Source organism: Crocodylus porosus, unplaced genomic scaffold (genome assembly GCF_001723895.1).
Source record: "Crocodylus porosus isolate Cpor-Errol unplaced genomic scaffold, CroPor_comp1, whole genome shotgun sequence".
NCBI classification, from domain to species: Eukaryota; Metazoa; Chordata; order Crocodylia; family Crocodylidae; genus Crocodylus; species Crocodylus porosus.
The window spans coordinates 82,433,913-82,455,619 of NW_017728943.1; the positions used below are offsets into that span (position 1 = coordinate 82,433,913).

Genomic DNA, 21,707 nt, shown 5'->3' on the forward strand with positions numbered 1-21,707 from the left:
CTGTCAGGGCGGCTAGGATCTGGAACCAACTTCCAAGAGAAGTGGTGCTAGCTCCTACCTTGGGGGTCTTTAAGACAAGGCTTGACAGTCACCTTGCTGGGGTCGTTTGACCCCAGTACTTTTTCCTGCCATGGCAGGGGGTTGGACTCGACTGTCTGCTCAGGTCCCTTCCGACCCTACTAACTATGAAACTATGAAAAGGCTTGAAGATCACAGCAGGGGACGGACTCTTCTTGAGAGAGAGGGCATGTCAGTCAGCCCCATTCACCAGCTATTTCCACTGCTTTGTTTTCTGGGAATATGGTGCACTCTGGTTTGCCTGGGCTCCCCAAACATGAGTGCAGCAATGCCAGTCAGGTTCCTCACCACACCATGTACATGATGCTGTCCTGTTTTGGGTGGGTGTGTTCCAGCCAAATTTTGAGATGCTGTATAACCACGTGAAGCAGCTGCTGTCCAACGAGCTGCTGCTAACGCAGATGGAGAAGTGCGCCCTCATGGAGGCCCTGGTCCTCATCAGCAACCAGTTCAAGGATTATGAGCGGCAGAAGGCCTTCCTGGAGGAGCTCATGGCTCCTGTAGCCAGCCTATGGCTCTCTGAAGAGATGCAGAGGTACGGGACCTGTATTAACTGTTCCTGTGATAGAGCTGAAGGGCAGGCAGAGGTGATGGGAGTAGCACATCTCTCCTGCTGGAGACTGTGCACACCAAAGGAAGACAACCTTGTGTCTCCTGGTCACCTGTGTCCTGGATAGTGACTGATTGCTTGCCACAAGCCCTCTGCTCTCAGGAAGTTTGGCCACCACCCAAGGTCCTGCTAAGTGTCTCGAGTTGGTTGGGGGTATCTGTGTGAGCTGAGAGCTCAGGAAGTTATCATAGGTCTACAGCACTCTATAAACAGCTGGGAAAAGGGGATCAAAATAACCCCTGAGAGCACCAAACAGCACTGCTGAAACTTGAGACAAGCAGAATACTTCCACAGTCATTGCACTGAAGGGTTCTGGGCCCCAGGGAGGGGCTCTATGCGGGGGTTCGTAGAGGTGTTTGCTGGCTGGTTCTTGTAATCTTGAGCCAAATCAGAGTTGAATACCGTACAGAAAACTAGTTGGTCCTGCCAGCCTCTCCTGAGCCCAGCTGGTTGATCTGAGGCTCTATAAACAATGTGGAGGGACACCTTCATCAAAAACCATGGAGGAGCTGATCATAGGAGTTCAAGGTCACCTAAAGTTCAGCTTTAAATCAGTTAAACTGGTTGAACAAGCTCCCCATGAATATCCTCAAATCTGATTTGCTGTCCTCCTTCCAAAGCTGCCCTTTGTTGTGATGCCTGCTTAAAACCTCATGGCCATTCTGCTGGTATGCCAAGAGCAGTGCCTGCCCTGTTTACCATTATGGTCTCCTCATCTCTTGGTTTTTCCCCATCTTTTTGTACCCATCTGTTGTCTCTTGTCTTCTTAGATTGTCCACTCTCTGAGGCAGAGACTGTCATTCTGTTTGCGTAGTGTCTGCCATTTGATAACTGTCTTCAAATGTCTGAAGGGTGATTATAGAGAGGATGGAGGTAGACTTTTCACTGTGGACATAGGTGACAGGACTAGGAGCAATGGTCTCAAGCTACAACAGAGGGAATTTAGGTTGGAGATTAGGAGGAACTTTCTGACTATAAGGGTGATCAAGCATTGGAACAGGCTACCTAAAGAAGTTATGAAATTGCAATCCTTGAAAGTTTTCAAGAGCTGGTTGGACAGACATCGGGGTGGGATGGTTTTAGTCAGGGATGATCCTGCTCTGAGAAGGGGGCTGAACTAAATGAACTTGTAAGGTCCCTTCCAGCCTATGATCCTGTCACAGTGAGCTTGTGGTTCACATCAAGGCTGCCTAGGCATGACAAAATACAAGTCATTTGGGTAGCTGTGCTAGAACACAAGGAGTGTTGACTGCAGGTGCCAGACTGCTGACATTGAAAAAAATCCATGGTTTCTCTCTCCTCTCAGAGTCCTATCAGATCCTGAATCTTTCATCTCATATGTGGGTGCTGATAACAAAATCACTGACCCAATCTTGGAAGATCCCAGTGGTCTGAACCGCTCCAGAGTGAGTATCCATTATCTAAGGAGCCTTGGGCCTTGGAAGAGATGTATAACCTCCCTGCATTGTACATGCACTTACCTATCCTGCCTCTTGGGCAGGGCCTTGGGCAAGGCCTACTGTCCCCCTTCTGTTGGATTCGGCCTGTTTGTGCTGCAGAATGGTTTCAGACTCTTCAGCTCAAGCAAACAATTGTGGGTCATATAAGATGAGCTGGCTCCACAGGATGGAGTTTTCCATTTTACCCTTTACCCTTCCCTAGCTGACACGTAGGTTCCAGAGATGATCTGTACCTCTTCTAGAATGGAATTTTCCTCTGTTCCTGGTCCTTAAATCTTTATACTTGGTGTGGCTCAGGTTCTTTCTGGTGCTGTCAGATTAATGCTGGGTGTTTGGGGAAATGGAGTATCGTGAGTTGTGATTTTATATGGCACAGCGTCTAATTCAGGGATGGGCAAAATGTGGCCTATAGGCCAGATGCAGTCCACCAGGCTATTCTATCTGGCCTGGTCCAAAACCCTAAAAAATTTAGAAAATTTATAGTCATCTGCCCCTGGCTGCCTCTCGTACGACCCTCGATGGCTTGCCAGAACTCAGTAAGTGGCCCTCCACCTGAAATAATTGCCCGCCCCGATCTAACTAAAATACATATCGGGGGCATGGCTTTGTACAATCTAGTGGCTGCAATAGGTGCCATTCTTGGATTTGATTGGTAAGTACCATCCTTGGGGCTGTAGATGATATCAGAATGCAAACTTCAGAATTTTGCTTGATGCTAATTCTCACTTAGACCATTGTTATGAAAATGGATCTTTCAATTGAATTGTCACGTGTGATGGAAATGAAAGACTGAAGCCTTAAACATTTCCTTTTAGAAGGTACCCTATGTGGTTCCTTGAACTCTGCAAGATCTTCTGCATTGATACTTTGTCCTATAAGAAGTTCCTGACCTCTGCCAGAGGGACAAAAGGTTATTGCAGACTTCAGAAGATATTGGAGTAGCATGCCGCATCTCACAGGCTTGGACCAGTGGTGGCAGGCCATCCTGTTGTGAAAAGTTCCTGGGAGAGAAGATGGGTAACAAGGTCCTCTTTAGCCTTGTTGCTAAGAAGTGTTCTTTCCATGTCTTCTGGCTTGCTGTAGATAAGCTTTTGCGTGTACACCATTCTGGGAGTTGTGAAACGGGCTCGCTGGCCCACTGCCCTGGAAGAGGCTACAGCTGGAGGATTTGTCGTCGGGTGCACGCCCAGTGGTAGTCCGATCTACCGTAACCCCTGCACTGAGCAAGTCCTGAAACTTATGGACAACTTGCTTGCTCTCATCAGGTGGGTTGAGTTGATATGACCTCAGTTATGCCGACTGAAATCTCTTAAAGCAGAATTGCCATGTATGTTGTGCGTTCTGAGCATGTTCTCCCATTGAAGCCGACGGGAGCACAGGCTTGGGCACCTGCACCAATGCTGTTCCTGACTGTTCTCAGTGGGGAATAGGACTGGGGAAACTGAGCCTTCCCAGCACTCACTGCCCTGGCCTACAGGATTCCATCAGAGCCAATGGGAGCTTGGGCTGGGGCTGCCACCCCCACCCCGACTCCCACCTTGGATTCTGCCCGTAAAACTGCCACAACAACTAATGAAGCGTTTCTCAACTAATGTCTCTGCTCTGCCCTCAGCCCCCACCAGGCCACCTCGGTACCACCAGGGCAGTCCCAGCTCTCATCGCATCCAGTGGGAGTTTGCACTCTTCTCTCTTCAGTACTCAGTTGAGCTTGTTTGATTTGCCAAATGTGAATTCTGGGGGCCTGAAGCATGATCTTCTGTCGAAACTTGAGGGGGCAACTGCTGAGGCTGTCTGTGACCAGCAGGACACCTGCTGGCACTATGATTATATATCTGTAGACTGGCCGATATGGAGCGAGATGAGGGTTCAGGTGTGTGAGGTGAGCACAGGAGTGTAGCCCTTGAATTACTGAAGTATCTAGGGGAAAAAAACAGCCCTTGGATTTACAAAGAGGCCACCAAGGTGTGGACTGTGCTGTGGAGGCACTGCTAGCTTCAGAGATAATGTGAAGTGGTGCTGTGCAGAGTCTGAGACAATTTCCCTCTGCCTGCATCTGAAGCTAGATGATTGCTGGAAAGTGACTGTCCAAAGAGACTGGTCTAATCCTCTCTTAGCTGTAAGGACATTGTATGTACCCAGCTTGGCAGGACTTGCACGTCATTCATGAAATCAGGACCTTGCTGTTTCCAGTAGGAAGCAGTGTCCTGGGCAAAGATGGGGGTGGGGCAGGTTCCTACAATCTTAATCCACTCCTCATTACAAGGCTTAGGGTGGCTTGTTTGTGGGCAGGGTTGAACTATCCAGTTTGTTACTGATGAAGTATTATCCACCCTGTCTCATATGATTTGCCTTTCGGTTGCATAGGTCAGGGATCCCATGGATCAATTCTTGTGGCAAGTTGTGAGCTTTCTGGGCAGAGACAGTCTTGTTCAGTGATTTGTGTACAGCTGAGCACATTTTAGTGACTAAAGCTTACACATCACCATAGCTGTGAAATTCAATAAAACAGCATCCCAGTTAGTGTTCCCCTGCTTTACAGCAGGTTGTTATGGCCACAGATGAGGGACCTGTTTGCCCACACAGTCACTACTCCCAAAATTAGTATGTTAAAGACCTTAGGGGATACCTGTTATGAGCAGCCTAAGAAACTAAATTCCACCCTCATCCATCTGGGTCCTATTCTTGCCTCCTTTTGCACGGAGACACACAGGCTGTGCTCTATGACTAGTGTACCTTCTCTAGCACTAAGAACATGGCTCCCATGGTGTGTTCTGAGGCAGCAGATTGGTGTTGTCATTCAGGCTTCTCTGTTACAGACTGGGGCCTTTTATTTTAGGCTTTTCTGAGCAATAGGTTGTGGCTTGTACTTGATCCTCTAAGGTTCCCAGACCCTGTTTCCCAGGAGAGTTTTATAAAGGTTGGCACTCTTTCAATGTGGGGTTCAACATGGTTAAAGTAGTGAACGTGCCCAGCCTCCTGCCTTGCATCTGGCTTCACTGAGCACAGAAGAATGAGGCCCTGCTCTACAGGGTAGTTGCCAGGTGTAAGGACATCCAGCTGTCATAAATCAGCAGAGCTTTTGGGCAAAAGCAGTATTGAAGCTTCCAGGAAAGCAGAGAGCCTGTGCTCTCTTTCCCTCTGGCATTGTTTCTGTTGTCCAGGAGGGTTTTGCTACATGTACAGGTTCACGTGTTCACACAAAGGCCTCTGAAGTCTTGAGAAGCTTCTGTGTGGATATTAGAAGTACTGCACTAGGGCCAAGCATGGCTGCCTTGTGTGGTAGTTGCAGCTTCAGGACAGTAGCTGACTTTATGCTTGGGTACATTGGATAGCATTGGATCTAAAGGCCAACTTGCAGGGAAAGCCAGCTAGTTTCTGCAGTGTTACAGTGCTGCTGAGGGAAAGGGGCTAATGCCAGGGGCTTGGAGGTCTCACAGGATGCACTGGCTGACTGGATCTGCAAGAAGCAGCCTCACAAATTCTCCTGAGCAGCTGAATTGAACTGTAAGTAAAGAAGCTCCTATGAAGCTGGGGATGTTCTCCACTGTAAATGGTTGTGCTTACTTCTTTCTGAGTCCCTTGTGTGGTGCTTTAGGCCATCTAGGGGAGGAGACACAGGGAAAGTGTGAGTAATCACTGGGTTGATACCAAGGTAAGTAGTGTGTGTAATAGCTCCTTGGTCTTGGCCATGACCTCCGAGATGGCCAGGGAGCTCAGGTAACAGGATAACTCTGCAGCAGTTCATGTGTGCACCTTAAGAGATACAGGCAGTGTAAGGATGCCTCTAACAGCTGGTCTTTTTGTGCTTGACCTAATTTGCCTGTTGCTTTCACAGTGGATGTCCAATTGTTGAATGAACTTGAAGTTACTCTGTTAATTGTTTGCAGCTCGATGTTTGATAGCACTTCTTGTCCTCTGTGGTATTTCAGTTTATCCAGCTGCTTCCCCAGCTTTTTGGCTTACGGTTTTTGTGATGTTCTTGCTTTCTCTTCTGGGTTTGAGCCTAAATAAAAGGCAAGTTCTGTGGTATCAGAATGTCTTGGCATCAGCAGCTGAATAGACCGACTCACCCAGCATCATCCCCAGTGCCTGGGATCTGAACAAACCAACTAGGTTTATCAGGAGTCCTGCACAAACTGGGGGCTTTTTCTGAACCCAGCTTGACAAGATGCTGGTCGTACACAACATTAATATCTGCAGTGGCCTGGCTCTATAGATACAACTATCTCTGATTTTTCTAATATAGACAGTTCCACTTCTGGGTTAAGACATTTTTTTTTTTTTTTTTTTCACCGCAGACTCCCAGGAAGTTCTGAAAGGCTCATCCTCTAGCCTAGCAGGCAACATCTTGTTATCAGAGATGCTTCCAGCTTGCTTAACAGAGCTGTGATTCTCTCTGAAAATATACCCTCCCCCCCCATTCCCTGCCATATCCTTTTTCTGTGTTATTGCTGGGCTATAAATGTTTCTCTCTTGAATGTCATTTTCCATGTTTTCCTGGGCACTGGATTTCCCAGAGGTCCCTTTTTATACGGTGACAGTACTCAGTGCTCAGTCTGAGTGTCCTGACCTTTTCATATCTGGTGGCTGCCTTCTAACTATGCCCGGTGGCTGAGCAGTTTGGTCCCACTAACTTCAGTTACTGCTGCAGCTTTGCTGAACCCTCTGACTGAGCATCTACCTATGCAGGTTTACTACTAACCTGAGAGTATGTTTTAAGGTGAGACTCGTGGCAGCAAGCTGCAGGGTGCAATGATCTCTCCTCAGTGGGACCAGCTAGCCAGCTGCTTTGATCAGAGCAAAGCCACTCTACAGGACTAGTGGCCAATTCCATCATCATGCATTTGATACATTGTGATATAAGAAGCAGGACCTTCCTTCCCATTATGCAAAGTTCAGCCTTTACTAGCATAAAACAGGCTGGAGACACACAAAGGGTGACTGAGTAAAGGTGTCCTCATATCAGTGGTGGTTGTGGTCATAGTATAGCCTCAAGCAGGGGTACATAGCTCTCTGAACCTGTAGGGCAGCGTTTCCCAAACTTGAAAGCTGAAACCCTTACCAGTAAAACAAAATTACTGTGCCTCTTTGAGATCCATCCTGGGGTGGTAGTCCTACTCCAGATGGGTCAGTCAGTAGGTTATATAGGTCTTCACACAGAATTTTACTGTCCTTCTCTACAGTAGGACAGAGTGAAGTAGTTAACAGTGCAGACACTTGGGGTCTGTTAGTGCTCAGTAAGAGGAACAGGATAGTTTGGAGTCAGTTCAGGCCCTCTGCAAGCTCAGGCCGGCACTGGTGCATTGGTGTTGCTTCACAGTCATGACAACTAGAGACTCTTTAACAAAAAAAACAAATGAGGTCCAAAACTCTGGAGAACAGCAGAGGTCTGCCCCTGTCCCCCTCCCCCTGCCAGTCCTTTGCGCCTCACGCTTTGGGAAACGCTGCTCTAGGGGTTGATACTGAGTTGCCCTTGATCACCTCTAGCAGCAGGTACAATGGCATTGCAGTTTTGACGGAGGCTGTTGGGCCGTTTGGCTGCAGGATTTGTGCTGTGTGCAGCTGTCGACACCCAGAGTGGAGGTCTGAGGTCTCAAAGGAGAGCGAGGTAGGTGAGAGAGACACCCTGCTGAGGCAAGCTCTTGAGAGTTATGACCCTGGTTAAAGGAGGGACTCATTTTGGCCTGGATGGCAAAAACCAACCACCCTTGGCTGAATTGGTGTCCCTCAAAGAGAGCAGACCATGTGGCTCTCTCCTGGTTACGCAGAACTCTTCCCAGTCAGATGCATTGTCCAGGGGCGTGTGTCTCCGCCACTAGCAACGTGTACATTAGGCCATGGTGCTCCCTAGAGTTCCTCCGGTGCCGCCTGCCATTCTGGGGACTGTGACCCATCCCCGAGGGGCAGTGTGTGTATTTCGGAGCAGGGGCAGCAGGCGCAGGGAATCTTGCTAGAAATGGAACGGTGGGGTTTTAAATCTGCTCTCCGGTCCCTCTGGCCAAGCCAACGAGCTGCTGCCAGTTTCAGCTGGAGACTTGTTGGGAGTCTTTGCCGCCCACACTCGGAAGGGCGTGGCCTGAGCAGTCGGACATGCGAGTGGGCAGCTGGGAGCTCCAGGACACGAGGTGGAGTCTCTCCAGGTCTCTACCTCTGGGGGAGAAGTGTCCCCAGTATTTTCCCAGGTGGGGAAGGGGGATCCCATGCACAAGTGCTTGGTCTCTCCTTCCTCATCACCTGCCACAGAGGAGCTTGTTCACAGGCTGAAGGAGGAGGATCCCACTGTCAAGTACAAAGGGGCTTCGCTTGTGCAAGTATGAACTGCTCTCTTCTTTTTCAGGACTCACAACAATCTCTACATGCCGGAGGTGGTGGCAAAGCTGGGGGACACTTTTGCAAAGGCCTTGGACATGCTGGAAGTGGAGAAGAATGCCATCCTAGGTAAAGGGCTCTTCCTTAGGGGGACCCTTTGGGTAGCTTCCCTAGGAAGACAGCTTTGCATTCAAATGAAGCAGCTGGAAGGGGCCAGAAATCCAGTTCCTGTTTGTCGGCTCTGACTTTTTAATTTATTCCTTTTCATGAAACATCTTTATACTAGTGATGTCTGAATCCAACCTCCCACCCAGTTTACCCTTGTGAAGAGATACCAGACATCTCCCCCCTCACCCCAGCCCACCCATCTCAGCTGTGGAGAAGTCACTGCTGCTTGGTATGAGTTGATCCCCCAGCTTATGTTCATTCTGCTACACAGACGAGGCTAGATGTGTGTGTGCTGTTGTAATTAGAGCAGTGCTCCACAGTCGCATTAGCTACCACTGGTGCCAGAGCCTGATGTCTGAAGAACTTCAGGCAAAGGCCTGCAGCCTGGCTCAGTGGTCATTTCCAAACGCTTTATTATGAGTAGGGTTTGTCAGAACCTGATTCCAAAGATGTGAGCTGCCTCGGGCAGTATGATCTACCCAAATAAAAAAAATGGCCTTGCCCCTGGGCTAGGACTCGGGAGACTCAAATTCAGTTTCATCCTCTGCCACAGGTGCTCTGGGACCCTGAATAAGTTGTTTCTTGTTTTCCTGTGACTCTGAAATGAGGGTGCTCTTTTCCCTTCTCTGTCTTGTCTGTTTTAACTATAAATCTTCAGGGGAGAGATTGTGTCTGGTGGTGTGTAACACCACCTAGAACAACACAGGCATGACCTCAGTCAGTATCAGTAACATACACCCAGTGAGTTTAGCCAATCCCCATAATTAACCTCAGGGAGAGGCTGCTGAAAGAAGATTGCAACACTGGCAGGTTTTCTTACGGATTAGTTTGAACTTCTGGTCCTGTCAGCCTGTTTGGAGGAGCGAAGAGGTACTGATGCAGCTGTGAGGAGCTTCACATTCTTGCTGCCTTTTCACTGAGGAGATCTGAGGTAGCTGTGCCCTCCACCTGCTGGATGCAGCCAAGTTGAATTGAGCAGGTGCCCAGCCCAGTTCCCTGGTGGCAGGAGGAGTGTAGTACTGTCCACATAAACAACTTACCTGAGAGCAGAGGATCCTTTGTTGGTTTGCCGTGGTCCTGGTGATTTCTCACTTGGTGCTTATCTCAGAGCCAAGCCTCCCTGAATGGGCTTTGTCTGTGAAGGCAGCTTGGCTCATGTACTTGATTTCTCTCTCTCCTCAGGTCTCCCTCAGCCTTTGCTGGAGCTTTATGACTCTCCTGTTTACAAAACTGTTCTAGAAAGGATGCAGGGCTTCTTCTGTACCCTGTATGACAACTGGTAAGAGTGATAGAGATATTCCACACAGTTGCACTGATTCACTGGAACCCACTATTCTAGAGAGGGACTGGCACTGTGACCTCAACCGCCTGCCAGCATCTATGTTCACTTGATGCCCAAGTGCCCCTAAGCAATGAGGAAACACGTTGCACTCACTCTCCTATATGTACCTGCAACATAACTGCCAGAAAAGAATTCCAGGTTGCCAAGTCTGCTGGGAGTTCTTCCACTGTAAGTTAGTCCTGCTGAAATGCTTGTAGAATACCCTGGCCTAGTGTGCCCTTTTTCAGGGTCAGTAGCATCAGTGCTCAGAAGTACATTGCCCTGATACTTGCGCGGTAGTTATTTTGCAAGTGCCTACGACACACATTCAGAAATGCCTCTGTGGAGCCACAGCACTTCCAGCTTTTGCTAGGAGGGAGCTGACAAACCCATTGTCCAGCTCAGTTACCTTATACATTGTTTTCCATTGTAGTTTCCACGTCTTGGGAAATGCTGGCCCATCCATGCAGCAGGATTTCTACACCGTTGAAGGCCTGGCCAGCCAACTCCTCACCTCAGCCTTCATCAACCTCAACAATATTCCTGACTACAGGTTACGTCCCATGCTTCGTATCCTTTTTCTTTGGCCTCTGGACAGCCTGGGGAAGCTGCTGCATATGTGACAGAGGGCTCCCCTTTCCAAATTGGTGCCAGCATTATGGCCACCCATCCTGTTCTTGAAGGCTGGGCAGTCAAAGGAGTAGGAGCTAATTACTAAACAAGGCCCATGTCTGAGTCCGTCAGTTCACAGCTAGGACTGTCCTAATAGAGTGAGCAGGGAAAGCACAATTTGGAATGACTTTAGCACAGATGGTGATGCAGAGAAGTTGTGCTGGACAGACTGCAAGAAGGAGAGCCTCTTTGGTGACCTGTATTTGGGAGGGTACTTCATTTAGGATGCTGGAAAAAGAATAAATCCTCTGACTGGCTCCAGTGATCTTGGGGCTTGCTGTCTAGTTTCCAGTCAGTGACCTCTTCTCAAAGCAAGCACAATAGCTGGCACTGATCCTCTTACTTCTGGGCAGGAAGTCTAACCCCCTCAGATCTTATCACTGGTCCCTCCGGACACTGGTCAGAGGTAATGGTAAGAGGGTCTAGGTAAGCCTGCTCTGGTCCTGCTTTCACCTCAGTCACTGGCATTGTTCCAAGTACAATAATCTGGTGTTACATCACTGTGTGATCCTGCTCAGCTGAATGGTGATCTAGCTGTTGTCAACAAGTCTATCTACCAAAGGAACAGAAGGCATGGGCCTCCACCACATACCAGATAGAGCACAGCATGCCAGGACCCATGCGCTCCCTGCTGCACAGCAGTGGTATGAACTGGTATGTGGGTTGCATTGTCTTTAAGATTCGCATGCTATGTATTTCCCTTAAGCAACTTGTACAGGCGTGTTTGTAAAGCCCTTGGTGCTCTCCTGCCCGGCAGAGTACTACGAGACCCTTGTCTGCCCTATCCTTGGACCACTCTTCACCTATTTGCATGTGGTAAGAAACTGTATTAAGTGTGTGTCTCTTTGTGCTGCTGAGGAGTCACGGCTCCCTTGTCAAAGTGGGAAAGGGTCCATTCAGCTCCAACTTCAGAGCCATTTGGGTAGGGGACAGCGCCTAGAGGGTTGATCACTGGCTTCTTCAGTGTCTAGAATGCTGGGCTGCTGTGCCCAGTTGCACCCCTACCCTGGCTTATTAAAACTCAGATCCTTGCTATGGGTTTCTAGGCTCCAATGGGTTTGACCCTATAGTTTTAGCCAGTTTCCTGTGTTGCCAGGCCTACACATCCTCCCTCTCCCTCACTCCAAGAATTCTACACCCAGCACAGCCTCCCCAGCTTCCCAGCCACTTTTGAGGGATTGTTGCTGGGCTTCTGGCCTGTGCACAGTCATGCCTGAAAGAAATCATGCTTATAGCTCCCTTGGTCCAACCTTATGGTTCAGAGGGCCACTGCTGGTAGTACAGTTGCTTTTCTTTTGGCCCTTGTCTGGTGAATGGTACTTGGGCTTGTCCACAGTGTTTCAGGGATGGCTTCTCAAGAAGTTGGTGACTCCTCCCTTTCTCTCCCTTTCCCCCACTTCGTCTTGGTGTTTTGCAGAGGCTGTCCCAGAAATGGCAGGTCATCAACCAGCGAAGCATGCTTTGGTAAGGAACATGGAGGACTCCGGTGCTAAGACCCACCTGGCCCTTTGCCTCCAGCCAGCTGTGCTTAGAGATGACACCAACCCAAGAGCAGCATTGACATGCTCCAAATGGAGTCAAGTTCAGCCTTCCCAATTGGGGTGGTGGCACTGGTGATGTCTCCTGCAGAGAGAGGGGACCAAGACAGTGGGGCTGGGCCTTTGGCTTGAGCCTGCAGCACAGGAACCTTGCCATTGGGCTTACTGTTAATGGGAGGGTGTGCAAGTGAGCAGCTCAGGGAGGGGGATGTTGTGTGAATCTTGAGGTGTAGGACCATGGAAGGGAAAACTGCCTTTGGTGCTTCTCCATGAACCTGAGTATCCAAGAGTGCTGAGTAGCACTGGTCCATCAGCCCCACATTGCTACTTCCCTCAGAGAGCAATGGTCTTTATTACTCCTTGATCTTAGGAGAAGCTGTCCCCTCCTTATATTTATCCTGCTAAATCATTTCCTTGTCTTTGCCCAAAGTAGGCACGCTGAGATGCTGCTGCCCTCTCCCCACAGCCTTCTCCTAAACTCTCTTTCTCTTCTGCTAGTGAGGAAGACACAGCAGATGACAACCCTGAGTCTCAGGAGATGCTTGAGGAGCAGCTGGTCAGGCTGCTGACCCGGGAAGTCATGGACCTTATCAGTAAGTGAAACAAGGCTGGGACCAAGGTTTTGCTTGAGGCGTCCCATCCTGGAAAAGAACCACCTGGACTTTGGAACTGTATTGGATCCAGGGACCAGTAGCCAGTAGCAAAATACGTCAAAAGAAAGTAACAGCATGGAAAGCAGATGAAAGAGGCTCCCATTAAACCCAAATAATAGAGATCAGTTCCAGATCCCCGAAGCACTGGCTTTTTGTCTCCTTCCCAACTTCTCTTCCTGCTAGTATTAACTGTTATCCCCCTGGATGTTTTTGTCCCTGTTGAAGATAGTCCCTCTTTGACTCTTAGTTCCAGATTGGTGTCTCATGACACACGAGATGGGTGCATCCCTTGCCAGCCTGACTATATTGGCACTTGCAAGAGCAGAAGGTAGGGCTTGGGGCATCTTGCTGCCAGGGCTGACGATGTTTCTTACTAGGTGCTAGAAGAGCCCTGTCTCTTATTCTTTGTTCTGCCACTCACTTAGGCTGAGAGCTTTATATGCACCACAGTGTAATTTTGAGCTCAGAATCTGAGGAAATTAAATGCCATGAAGCCCAGAACTGGAAGGGACTTTGAGATCATCTAGTCCTAGGCAAGATCAAAGGATTACAAGCTTTGAAGGAGCTGTTTTGTCACTCCTTTCCTGATTGGCTTCATCCCTTTAAGCTGCTACATCCCAGGCAGAGTCCAAACACTAGATAATTTTGCTTTAGAGCCTTCTTTGTGGTTCAGTAAATCTGTAGCATTTACTCCATAACCCCACTGTTCTAGTATGAGGCTACAGGATTTGCGGTGGAGGGAGGCACTGCACTGACAGATGCGTGCACTTCTGAGTCAACACAGCCTCTAACTCCACCATCATGTGGATAATGAAGTTTGGGAAATGCTGGGAGAGAATAAAGCTGCCATGGCCCCACAAGAGTGAGCAGGATGATCCTAGTAGGTTCTGCACTAATGTCTGCCCCGCTGCTGCTCTTCTGATCTGTGCTTCTCTTTGCAGCTGTTTGCTGTGTTTCAAAGAAGGGCGCTGAGCACAACACTTCTGCCACTGCAGATGGAGATGGTGAGTAACCTGCCCTGCTGCATCCACTCCCCACAAATAGTGCACACAACTACTTCCTAGCTTGATGCTGATCTTTCACAAGTTTGTGGCTTCTCTTTTGAGGTTCTGTACAGAGCCTGGTAAGGGTCCTCGAGTCCTGCCTTGGGTGGTTCTTCTCCAAGGCTTTGAAGGAACTCAGTCTTAGCCCCAGAAGTTGACATTTTCCTGTAAAAGCTTTGCAGAAATTCAAGTACTTGGGATCTGACTTGCAGTACTGAGGAGAAGGCTTCCTCCTCCCAGCCCTTCAAGGATGGATGCTGCCTTTCCCAACCCCAGCACACTAAGCAAGCCATCTTCAAACAGCTTGTTAATGCCTTGTTAGGAATTAACCCTACTCAGATGACCTCTTTTGCTTGGTGAGGAAGGAGGGTCTGGCAGCAGGGCTTCCATCCTAGCTGGGAGAACAGGAAGAATTGGGGAAGCCCTTTCTCCCCTATGTAGAGGTGGGTTAGGTAAGGGGCCTAGACTGAGCCTTACTTGTGTCACCCCTTTCTGAGGAGTGAAGTGTTCATGCAGCTGCCTTATCTCTGCTTGTAGATGATGAGATGATGTCTACAGATGTGACTCCACCTGCCAGCGCCGAGCTCACTGAGCTGGGAAAGTGTTTGATGAAGCAAGAGGTAAGGCATGGGGAGCTGTTGGCTGCTTCCCCCCCACCTCTTTCTCAAACTACCTGCTGTAGGCATCTTTAATTTGTCACAGTCACACTTTGTCTGAGAATTATTTGTGCTGGCTTCCAAGCAGCAGTAGCAGCTGGTGAGAGTTGGGTGGGGCTGTTTTGGTGCCTACTCAAACCCACTTGCCTTTGCTGCAGCAAGTTTGCTTGTTGCAGCTCTCACGGGCTGCCCAGGTACATGGTGGATCCTCTCTTGGGCACAGAGTGGAACTGAGTGGATGGCTGAGGGGCCTGGCATGCTTTTTGCCTTCAAATAGAGAATGACACTGAGCTGTCCAGTCCCATGTGGGGGTTCTCTAAATGCCCTTCTGCCTCCCTCCAAAACAAAACCTCTAGCTTCCACTGACCTGTCTTTCCCCGCCTCCTTTCCAGGATGTCTGCACTGCTCTGCTGATCACTTCCTACACATCCCTCTCCTGGAAAGATACCCTGTCCTGCCAAAGGACCACCACACAGCTTTGCTGGCCATTGCTCAAACAGGTACTTTTCGCACAGAGAGTAGAATGGGAGAGGGGATTGTTGATGGAGAGGCAAGCGTGGAGGCTCTATGCTCAGGTGAGAAAGCGGGGTGCCCTTCCCTTGCTGTCCACTTTACCTTTGTGCTCAGGTTCCATCTTCAGTCTGAATGATGGCTGGATGTTTTCTCCCTTGGGACAGGAAGAGCAGGCCTGACTTGTGCTGGTATCTTGGCTCCATGCTCATACAGTAGATTCCACTTCATTGCTTACTGGTTATGTGCATGTTTTTAGTTCTATGTTTTCCTGTAAGACAAAAACTTTCACTTCCTATTCAAGGAAATGTCACCTGAGTATCTGTATATTGGTCTTTAGCATAGTTTCATAGTTGGTAGGGTTGGAAGGGACCTGAGCAGATCATCAAGTCCTAACCCCTGCCATAGCAGGAAAAAGTACTGGGGTCAAACGACCCCAGCAAGGTGTTCATCCAGCCTCCAATATTTGGGTTTATTGCCCAAAACCTGAAAAAATGGAATTCAAAAACTGGTTCACTGAATAATGAAAAGATTGAGCTGTGTGTGGAAAGAGATTTACATTTGCAACACAATTTATCACAATGTTTGAAATTTGTGGAATGTTTTTGTACTCTGGCAAATGACAACATAGGGATTTTTGTTGTTTCAAATTAAGCACATTTTACTTTGAGGTATATTGACCATATTAGATCATTCATTCAGTGGCTTATCTGAGAGAGAGAGAGAATTGATCTGTTACATGTGGGATTTCCTTATAATTATTTGTGTTCGGACAGATTGTAAGGATGTAGTGTAACTGTTAGTTGTAAGGGACAACAAAGCATAAAAGGCCATTGAACAGCAATTGCTGTAGTTATCCATTTATTCACCAGCAAATCTTTTAAGAGCTGACAGAAGTAAAACTGGGCAGAGGAACTCACAGTGCAGCACCACATGACCAGGAACTAGAGGTGGATTGAAACATCGGTCCAGTATCAGATCAGCACCAGTATAAAGAAAATTGGCTATCGGAAATTGACTTTTTTTGCCTGATGTAGCTGGTCATGTGGCTGATAAATGCCCCATGCATGTACGCAGCCACAGCGCAGCACATAGGCGGCAGCAAAACCGCAGCCTGGCAGCATGGAGAGTTGCACCCAGCTGATAAATCCATTGTGGTAGAAGGGGAAAGGGCATGGGGGTGGGGGGCGCGCAGATTGAGGCAGTGAGGAAAGGAGTGGGACTGGGGTTGGGGCAGGGGCAGGCGCTGGCGCTGCTCATGCAGGGCGGGGCACAGGATGGAGCCACAGTTCAATGGGGAGGGAGGAGGCGGAGGCAGCTCAGACTACTCCGTGCACCCCAGGAAGGCATGGAGGGTCATGTGCCCCCCAGATCTGCGCAGGGTGAAGGCGGCTGCTGCTGCGGCCAGGGCTGGGCCAGGCTGTGCTCGGGGCAGGGCAGGCAGTGGTGCTGGGAGGAGGGTTGGGGGAACTATGGCGAATTTAGGGGTGAATGCAGCATCCCCCTGTAGTTCCCCCCTTCCCAGCATAGCTGCCTTCTGCCCAAACCAGCCCCTTCCAGGAAGAGCCTGGTACAGCCCTGGACCCAGCCTGTAGCAGCAGCCCGCCCTGTACTGCATGCAGATCCGGGGGCACATGCACACCCCTCCCACCCCCTCCACCCCAGGTGTGTGCAGGGCTGGAGCCACCTTCCCCCCTCCACCCATGAGCTGCGGCTCCATGTTGTGCCCCGCCCTGCCCTGGCCTGGCTGAGCAGCTCCTGCTGCAACCCCACTCCCTCCGTCACCATGGGGCGGCCTCAGTCTGCCCCCCCTCCCCTCCCCCTGCTCCTTCTTTCCCCACTCCCCCACTTTCCCCACTTCCACCACAACAGGCTTACCAGCCGGACACTACTTTTCAAGCTGCCAGACTGCATATCAGAAAACGGATCGTATGACTCCTTAAAAATCGGCTATCGGTATTGGCCCAGAAAATCTCTATCAGTTCACCCCTGCCAGGAACAACTGTCTGCTTCCAGCCTGTTTCCCCCATCTTCCCTCATTTTGCCTATTTCCATAACTTGCTTGGTGGAGGACACTGTAGATACCCGGAATCTCTTCTGTTAACTGTCGCAGGTGCTTACTGGGAACCTGATCCCTGATGCAGTGACTTGGTTCTTTACAAGTGTGCTGAAAGGATTACAGACACATGGGCAGCACGATGGTTGCATGGCAGCTCTCGTCCACCTGGCCTTCCAGATCTATGAGGCTTTGGTAAGGAACCTGGGGTGGGGAGAAGGGGAGCCCCTTGCTCTGATACTAGGTTTCGTAGGGGGCAGTGAATGAGCTGATCCCAAGCCTAAGCAGGGAAGGGGTGGGGGGAGCTAACAAGCCCCATGTTCTGATCCATCAGAAGAAAGAAGGCGTCTTCCCTCTGGCACAGCTCATGCTGAGCAGATTCTTCCCTTCTTCCTGCAGCGCCCACGCTATGCAGAGCTGAAGGCTGTGATGGAGCAGATTCCAGAAATCCAGAGGGAGTCACTAGAGCAGTTTGACTCCAAGCTGCTCACCCCAACACTGCAAAAGGTGGCAGATAAGCGCCGGAAGGACCACTTCAAACGCCTCATTGCAGGCTGCATTGGGGTAAATGACCACTCACAGCCAGGCCTTTTACTCCTGAAAAAATGTGCCTAGCTAGCCTGCTCCTTCTTTCAGTATGTGTATGTGCTGCTGCTGGGTCTCTTCAGCACTGGGCTGGATGGGATGGTACCCAAGCACTTAGAGGTGTCTCCAGGGTGCTCTTAGACTGAGGGCACTCCAGGTGCAGGAGGCCTTTTGAAGTGGGAGGGGTAGCACCATTAGGCAGAGCCCACAGGTGGTACAGAGCTTTGTGTGGGACAGCACCATTGGGTTAAAAGGCATTGGAGCCTACTGGGTTGATGTATGTGGTAATAAATCAGGGTCCTATTGTAGCAATGCACTTCTGTCAGCATCTACTATAGATGCCAGGATATTCTTCTGGACCTAGTGAGGGCCTTCTCAGAACCTGGATGGGTTGAGGGAAGTTGGGGACCTGGGCTAGTTTGTGAGAAATGGAATGGGGGAATGAAACACGATGGAAACCTTTGGCTGAGTGGGACTAACTTACAGCTGCCCCTCTGTCTCCTGCAGAAGCCGCTAGGGGAGCAGTTTCGCAAGGAAGTTCACATCCGGAACCTCCCATCTCTCTTCAAAAAGGTGAAGCCATTGTTGGAGACAGACATACTGGAGAACGAGGATGGAGGAGGTCTCACAGCACTGTTTGAGCCCTGAGCTGGGGGCACTTCAGTCACCCCCTCTCGCACTTCATATTTTGTCTCCTCATAACAGTCACCGTAGAGCCCTCTCTGCCCACTCCTCCACAGGTGTTTGTTTGACTAAAACCCCTGCTCGGCCTGTCCCCATCCCCTTCTGAAATGGTGGAGAGCCTAAGCTGGGATTTGTTCCAGTCGAATAAGCTTTCCCTGACCTTTTCCCCCAGCAGATTTGCAGCTTTAGATCTAAACTCCTTCACCAGACAAGAGCTGAGCACATAGACTCTGTTATAGTGCCTGGTCACTCTGCAACCTTGGGTCAGCCTAACCCCACATGCAAATCCTTTGGGATTTGGGTTTATTGTGGGCCCCAGCTGGAGATGGCACCCCCTAGCTTCACCTTGAGTGGAGGCTTCACAGGGGTCACAAGACATTCCTGTTATGTCTGCCACTCGATGTGTCTATTCGACCTTCTCTATTCTTCAGAGGGTTTGTATCCTGATAAATTTGTCTTTTACTTGGACCATTTGAAAGACCCAAGCTGTGACTGCTTCCCTGGGCTGGGAGCTGTACAGGTGGGAGCATAGTAGTGCCCTAAAATTTGTCCTTTAACTGTTGATTCACCTTTTTAAGGCACTGCACCTCTCTGGAAGGAGACAGTATTGCTGTACGCATGTTCAGTACATCTCATTCCACTAGGAACCAAATGGAAAGCTGGCTTTGGTTTTGTGCCGGTGTCTGTCAGGCATCTATCTCTCAGGAGGACTGGGGCAGGAATGTTTTGAGCAAAGCAGGATATGCAAAATTTGGACCCATCTGCCATAAGCTTGTAACACCTTAATGTGAGGTGTGTCCCTACTGCTGCTGTTGGGATAACGGGCCATGTTGACTCGGGGATGTGCAGCATCTAGGAACATCCTCTCCCTGAAAACCTGACCTCCCTTACTGAAGGCAGTGGAGGTTTAAATTCCTCTCCCATTTCAGCAGAATAAGGGACCGGGACTTGGGGTTCAGGACCCTTCTGTGTATGACATGGTTGCTGTAGAGGCTATTCTCTGTCAAAGGGTCGAGTGTCATAGCAGGAGGTTGGGGTCAGTCATGCAAAATACCCATGGGGAAGCCTGACCTGAAAGTTGCCTTTGGAGGAAGCAGGAGGCTGTATTAAACCACTGCAGAGCTGGCTGTTCTTACGAAACAAACGATCCACTCATTCTCTTCCAAGAGAAGGCAGTAGCACAGAAGCTGGGTAGACATCTGTCTAAAACTAGACCTGGTGGTTTGCCATATAGGATGCATGAGCATGGCTGCAAAGAAACAACTGAAGCTGCTGGGAGGTGTATCAGCTGGACTGGGCAGACGAGCTGACAAGAAGGGAGCTCCAGAGAACAGGCCTTGGGAAAGCAGTCTTTGGTCATCATGTGGCCTCAGTCCTGTTTCATCCTTCTGCCTTTGCTGTTCCACAGTCCACTGCACTCTCTTGGCCTCAATCTTTTACTAAATTCCTGAGCCGAAGAGGCTCCTGGCTCCAGCAGCAGCTGGCTGTATTTATTGTGTTGTGATTTTTAACATTCTGTGACTTCATGCTAGAAACAGATTTTTTTTTAATGGTTTTTAGAGCCTTTTTTGTAGGAACGTTCAACCCAAAGCCATCTCTGAATTGGCCATGTTACACCTCTGAATGTCAGTAAAGATATTTCAGTTCTACATGCAAGGAGTCATGGCTGTCTCTTCTGTCTAGGCTTTATCTGTGTCTCAGCTCCCAGTCGGTACTGAGGACTCCATGTGGTACATAAGTGTTTTGCCTCTCGTATTACACTTCAATTTCTTTTATTTCAGTGGCAAAAATGTCAGTGGGTGAAATGATAAGACTCTGATCTAGGCTGTACCAAAGAGAGTACAGCCCGGATCAGAGTCTATCGGGAGCTGTATTTGTATGAAGTCTAGCTCAGAAGCAGGTGAAATGAGCTGCTGACATACCTCAGTGGGGGGGCGGGAAAGGCACAGCATATGTGAGCTTTGCACACTAGGGGTTGAAGTCAGAATGCAAGGAACAGAAGCTAGAATTCGGGCACACATTCAGCTGCTTCAATTCTAGTGCAAAAATTAAATGCAAAGCATTGCTTGCAGCACTTATTACTACGCCTTCATGTGGAGCTATGGCAGCTAACCTCAGCTGCGGCATGATGGTCTAACCAGTGTTACACTGGAGTTCAGCATAGAGAAAAAGAGGCCCCACCAGAGTTTAAAAGCTGACAAACAAGGGTGCACAATATGCCGTTTGTGTGAATTACCAAGGCACCACGAGAACTTCCTAAGGTTTTGCCTTTGCAGTTAAAATTATTGCGGCCCTTACGTGTCCACTAAATGGTTAAAGTGGTAAATGATGTAGATGTTAGATTAAACAATAAGGTTTGCCATGCTTACCTGTGCCCAAACCTTAGAATATGAGAGAGTTTGCAAGTCTTGTGCATTCTTGCAACATTTAGCGTTTTTGTGTTAATTGCGTTCAACAAGGGCAGCTACTTGCACAGTTAATTCATTTACTACCTGATGGGCAGAGTTGAGGGTGGGATGGCTATCTGAGCTAGTTACAAGTTAGATTTTGAAATATTTTGGAAGCTCATGCTTTAATAGGCCTGCAGCTTTACTTCCAAGTTACCTTGAGGAAAGTACCATGTTAAATTTAATAGTCCTGGCCCAGAGCTGGAAAGAATAAAGGCTTATATTATTGGAAAAGGGCATCTTTTATCCTTTTCCAAAGCCCTGCATTTTGCTTACTTTGAAGATCCAAGGTAACACTTGCTTTTTAAGTTTACTTTACAAACTGTCTGCTTAGTTGATTTCACTGCTGGTCAGACACTTCCACCAAGGCTATGTTGTTATCAGAGGTATTACTGTTTCAAAAGTGTAGTTTAAAATAAAAGATGGGTTGAGTCCTAGCTTTTAAGTAGAAGGGTCCATCCAGTCAAGTAAGGTTTTCTCTCTCCTGTAGTAAAACAAGGCACCTTTATCAATAAAGTATCTCATAATGGAAGAAACTTGACCCCAGCCCCACACTGCAATGCATTATATATATTTTTTGTATATTAATGCAAGTCTCATTGTGGGGGATTGACTTTGATGCAGTAGTATTGCTGCCAAACAGATGTCAGTAAAGTAGGGCCCAGAATAGTTTAATTGTAGCAAAGAGTTGATGCAAAAAATTGCGGTCCGTTTCTTGGAGGCTCGCAAAGTATCACAGACACATATACATTAGATGGCACAAAAGGTGTATTTGCAAATAGGGTCAGAGCAGAGTCAAAAACTCAGATTACTCTGAACCCACCAAGGAATTTTGCAGGCTGTATTTATCTTTTTCCTCCTGGGCACGTGTGCAGAAACAGGAACTCTTACAGCTCACTTCCATTTCATACAAGCAT

At 48.8% G+C, this 21,707-nt stretch overlaps 1 protein-coding gene across 4 annotated transcripts in view; it reads left to right on the forward strand.

The window, feature by feature from the left end:
- The window catches only part of XPO5 (exportin 5), a 37,803-nt gene extending 17,804 nt beyond the window's left edge, over positions 1-19,999 (forward strand). For all 4 annotated transcript variants that reach the window (XM_019549679.1, XM_019549675.1, XM_019549677.1 and 1 more), the window contains 15 exons: positions 414-613; positions 1,995-2,094; positions 3,232-3,413; positions 8,486-8,586; positions 9,808-9,904; positions 10,380-10,516; positions 11,337-11,434; positions 12,036-12,082; positions 12,655-12,749; positions 13,751-13,813; positions 14,390-14,472; positions 14,901-15,008; positions 17,132-17,269; positions 17,474-17,638; positions 18,167-19,999. In XM_019549679.1, the coding sequence (XP_019405224.1) occupies positions 414-613; positions 1,995-2,094; positions 3,232-3,413; positions 8,486-8,586; positions 9,808-9,904; positions 10,380-10,516; positions 11,337-11,434; positions 12,036-12,082; positions 12,655-12,749; positions 13,751-13,813; positions 14,390-14,472; positions 14,901-15,008; positions 17,132-17,269; positions 17,474-17,638; positions 18,167-18,307 (1,755 nt within the window). In that variant the 3' untranslated portion in view covers positions 18,308-19,999. The remainder of the gene's footprint in view (positions 1-413; positions 614-1,994; positions 2,095-3,231; positions 3,414-8,485; positions 8,587-9,807; positions 9,905-10,379; positions 10,517-11,336; positions 11,435-12,035; positions 12,083-12,654; positions 12,750-13,750; positions 13,814-14,389; positions 14,473-14,900; positions 15,009-17,131; positions 17,270-17,473; positions 17,639-18,166) is intronic.
- The last annotated feature ends 1,708 nt before the right edge of the window (positions 20,000-21,707 follow it).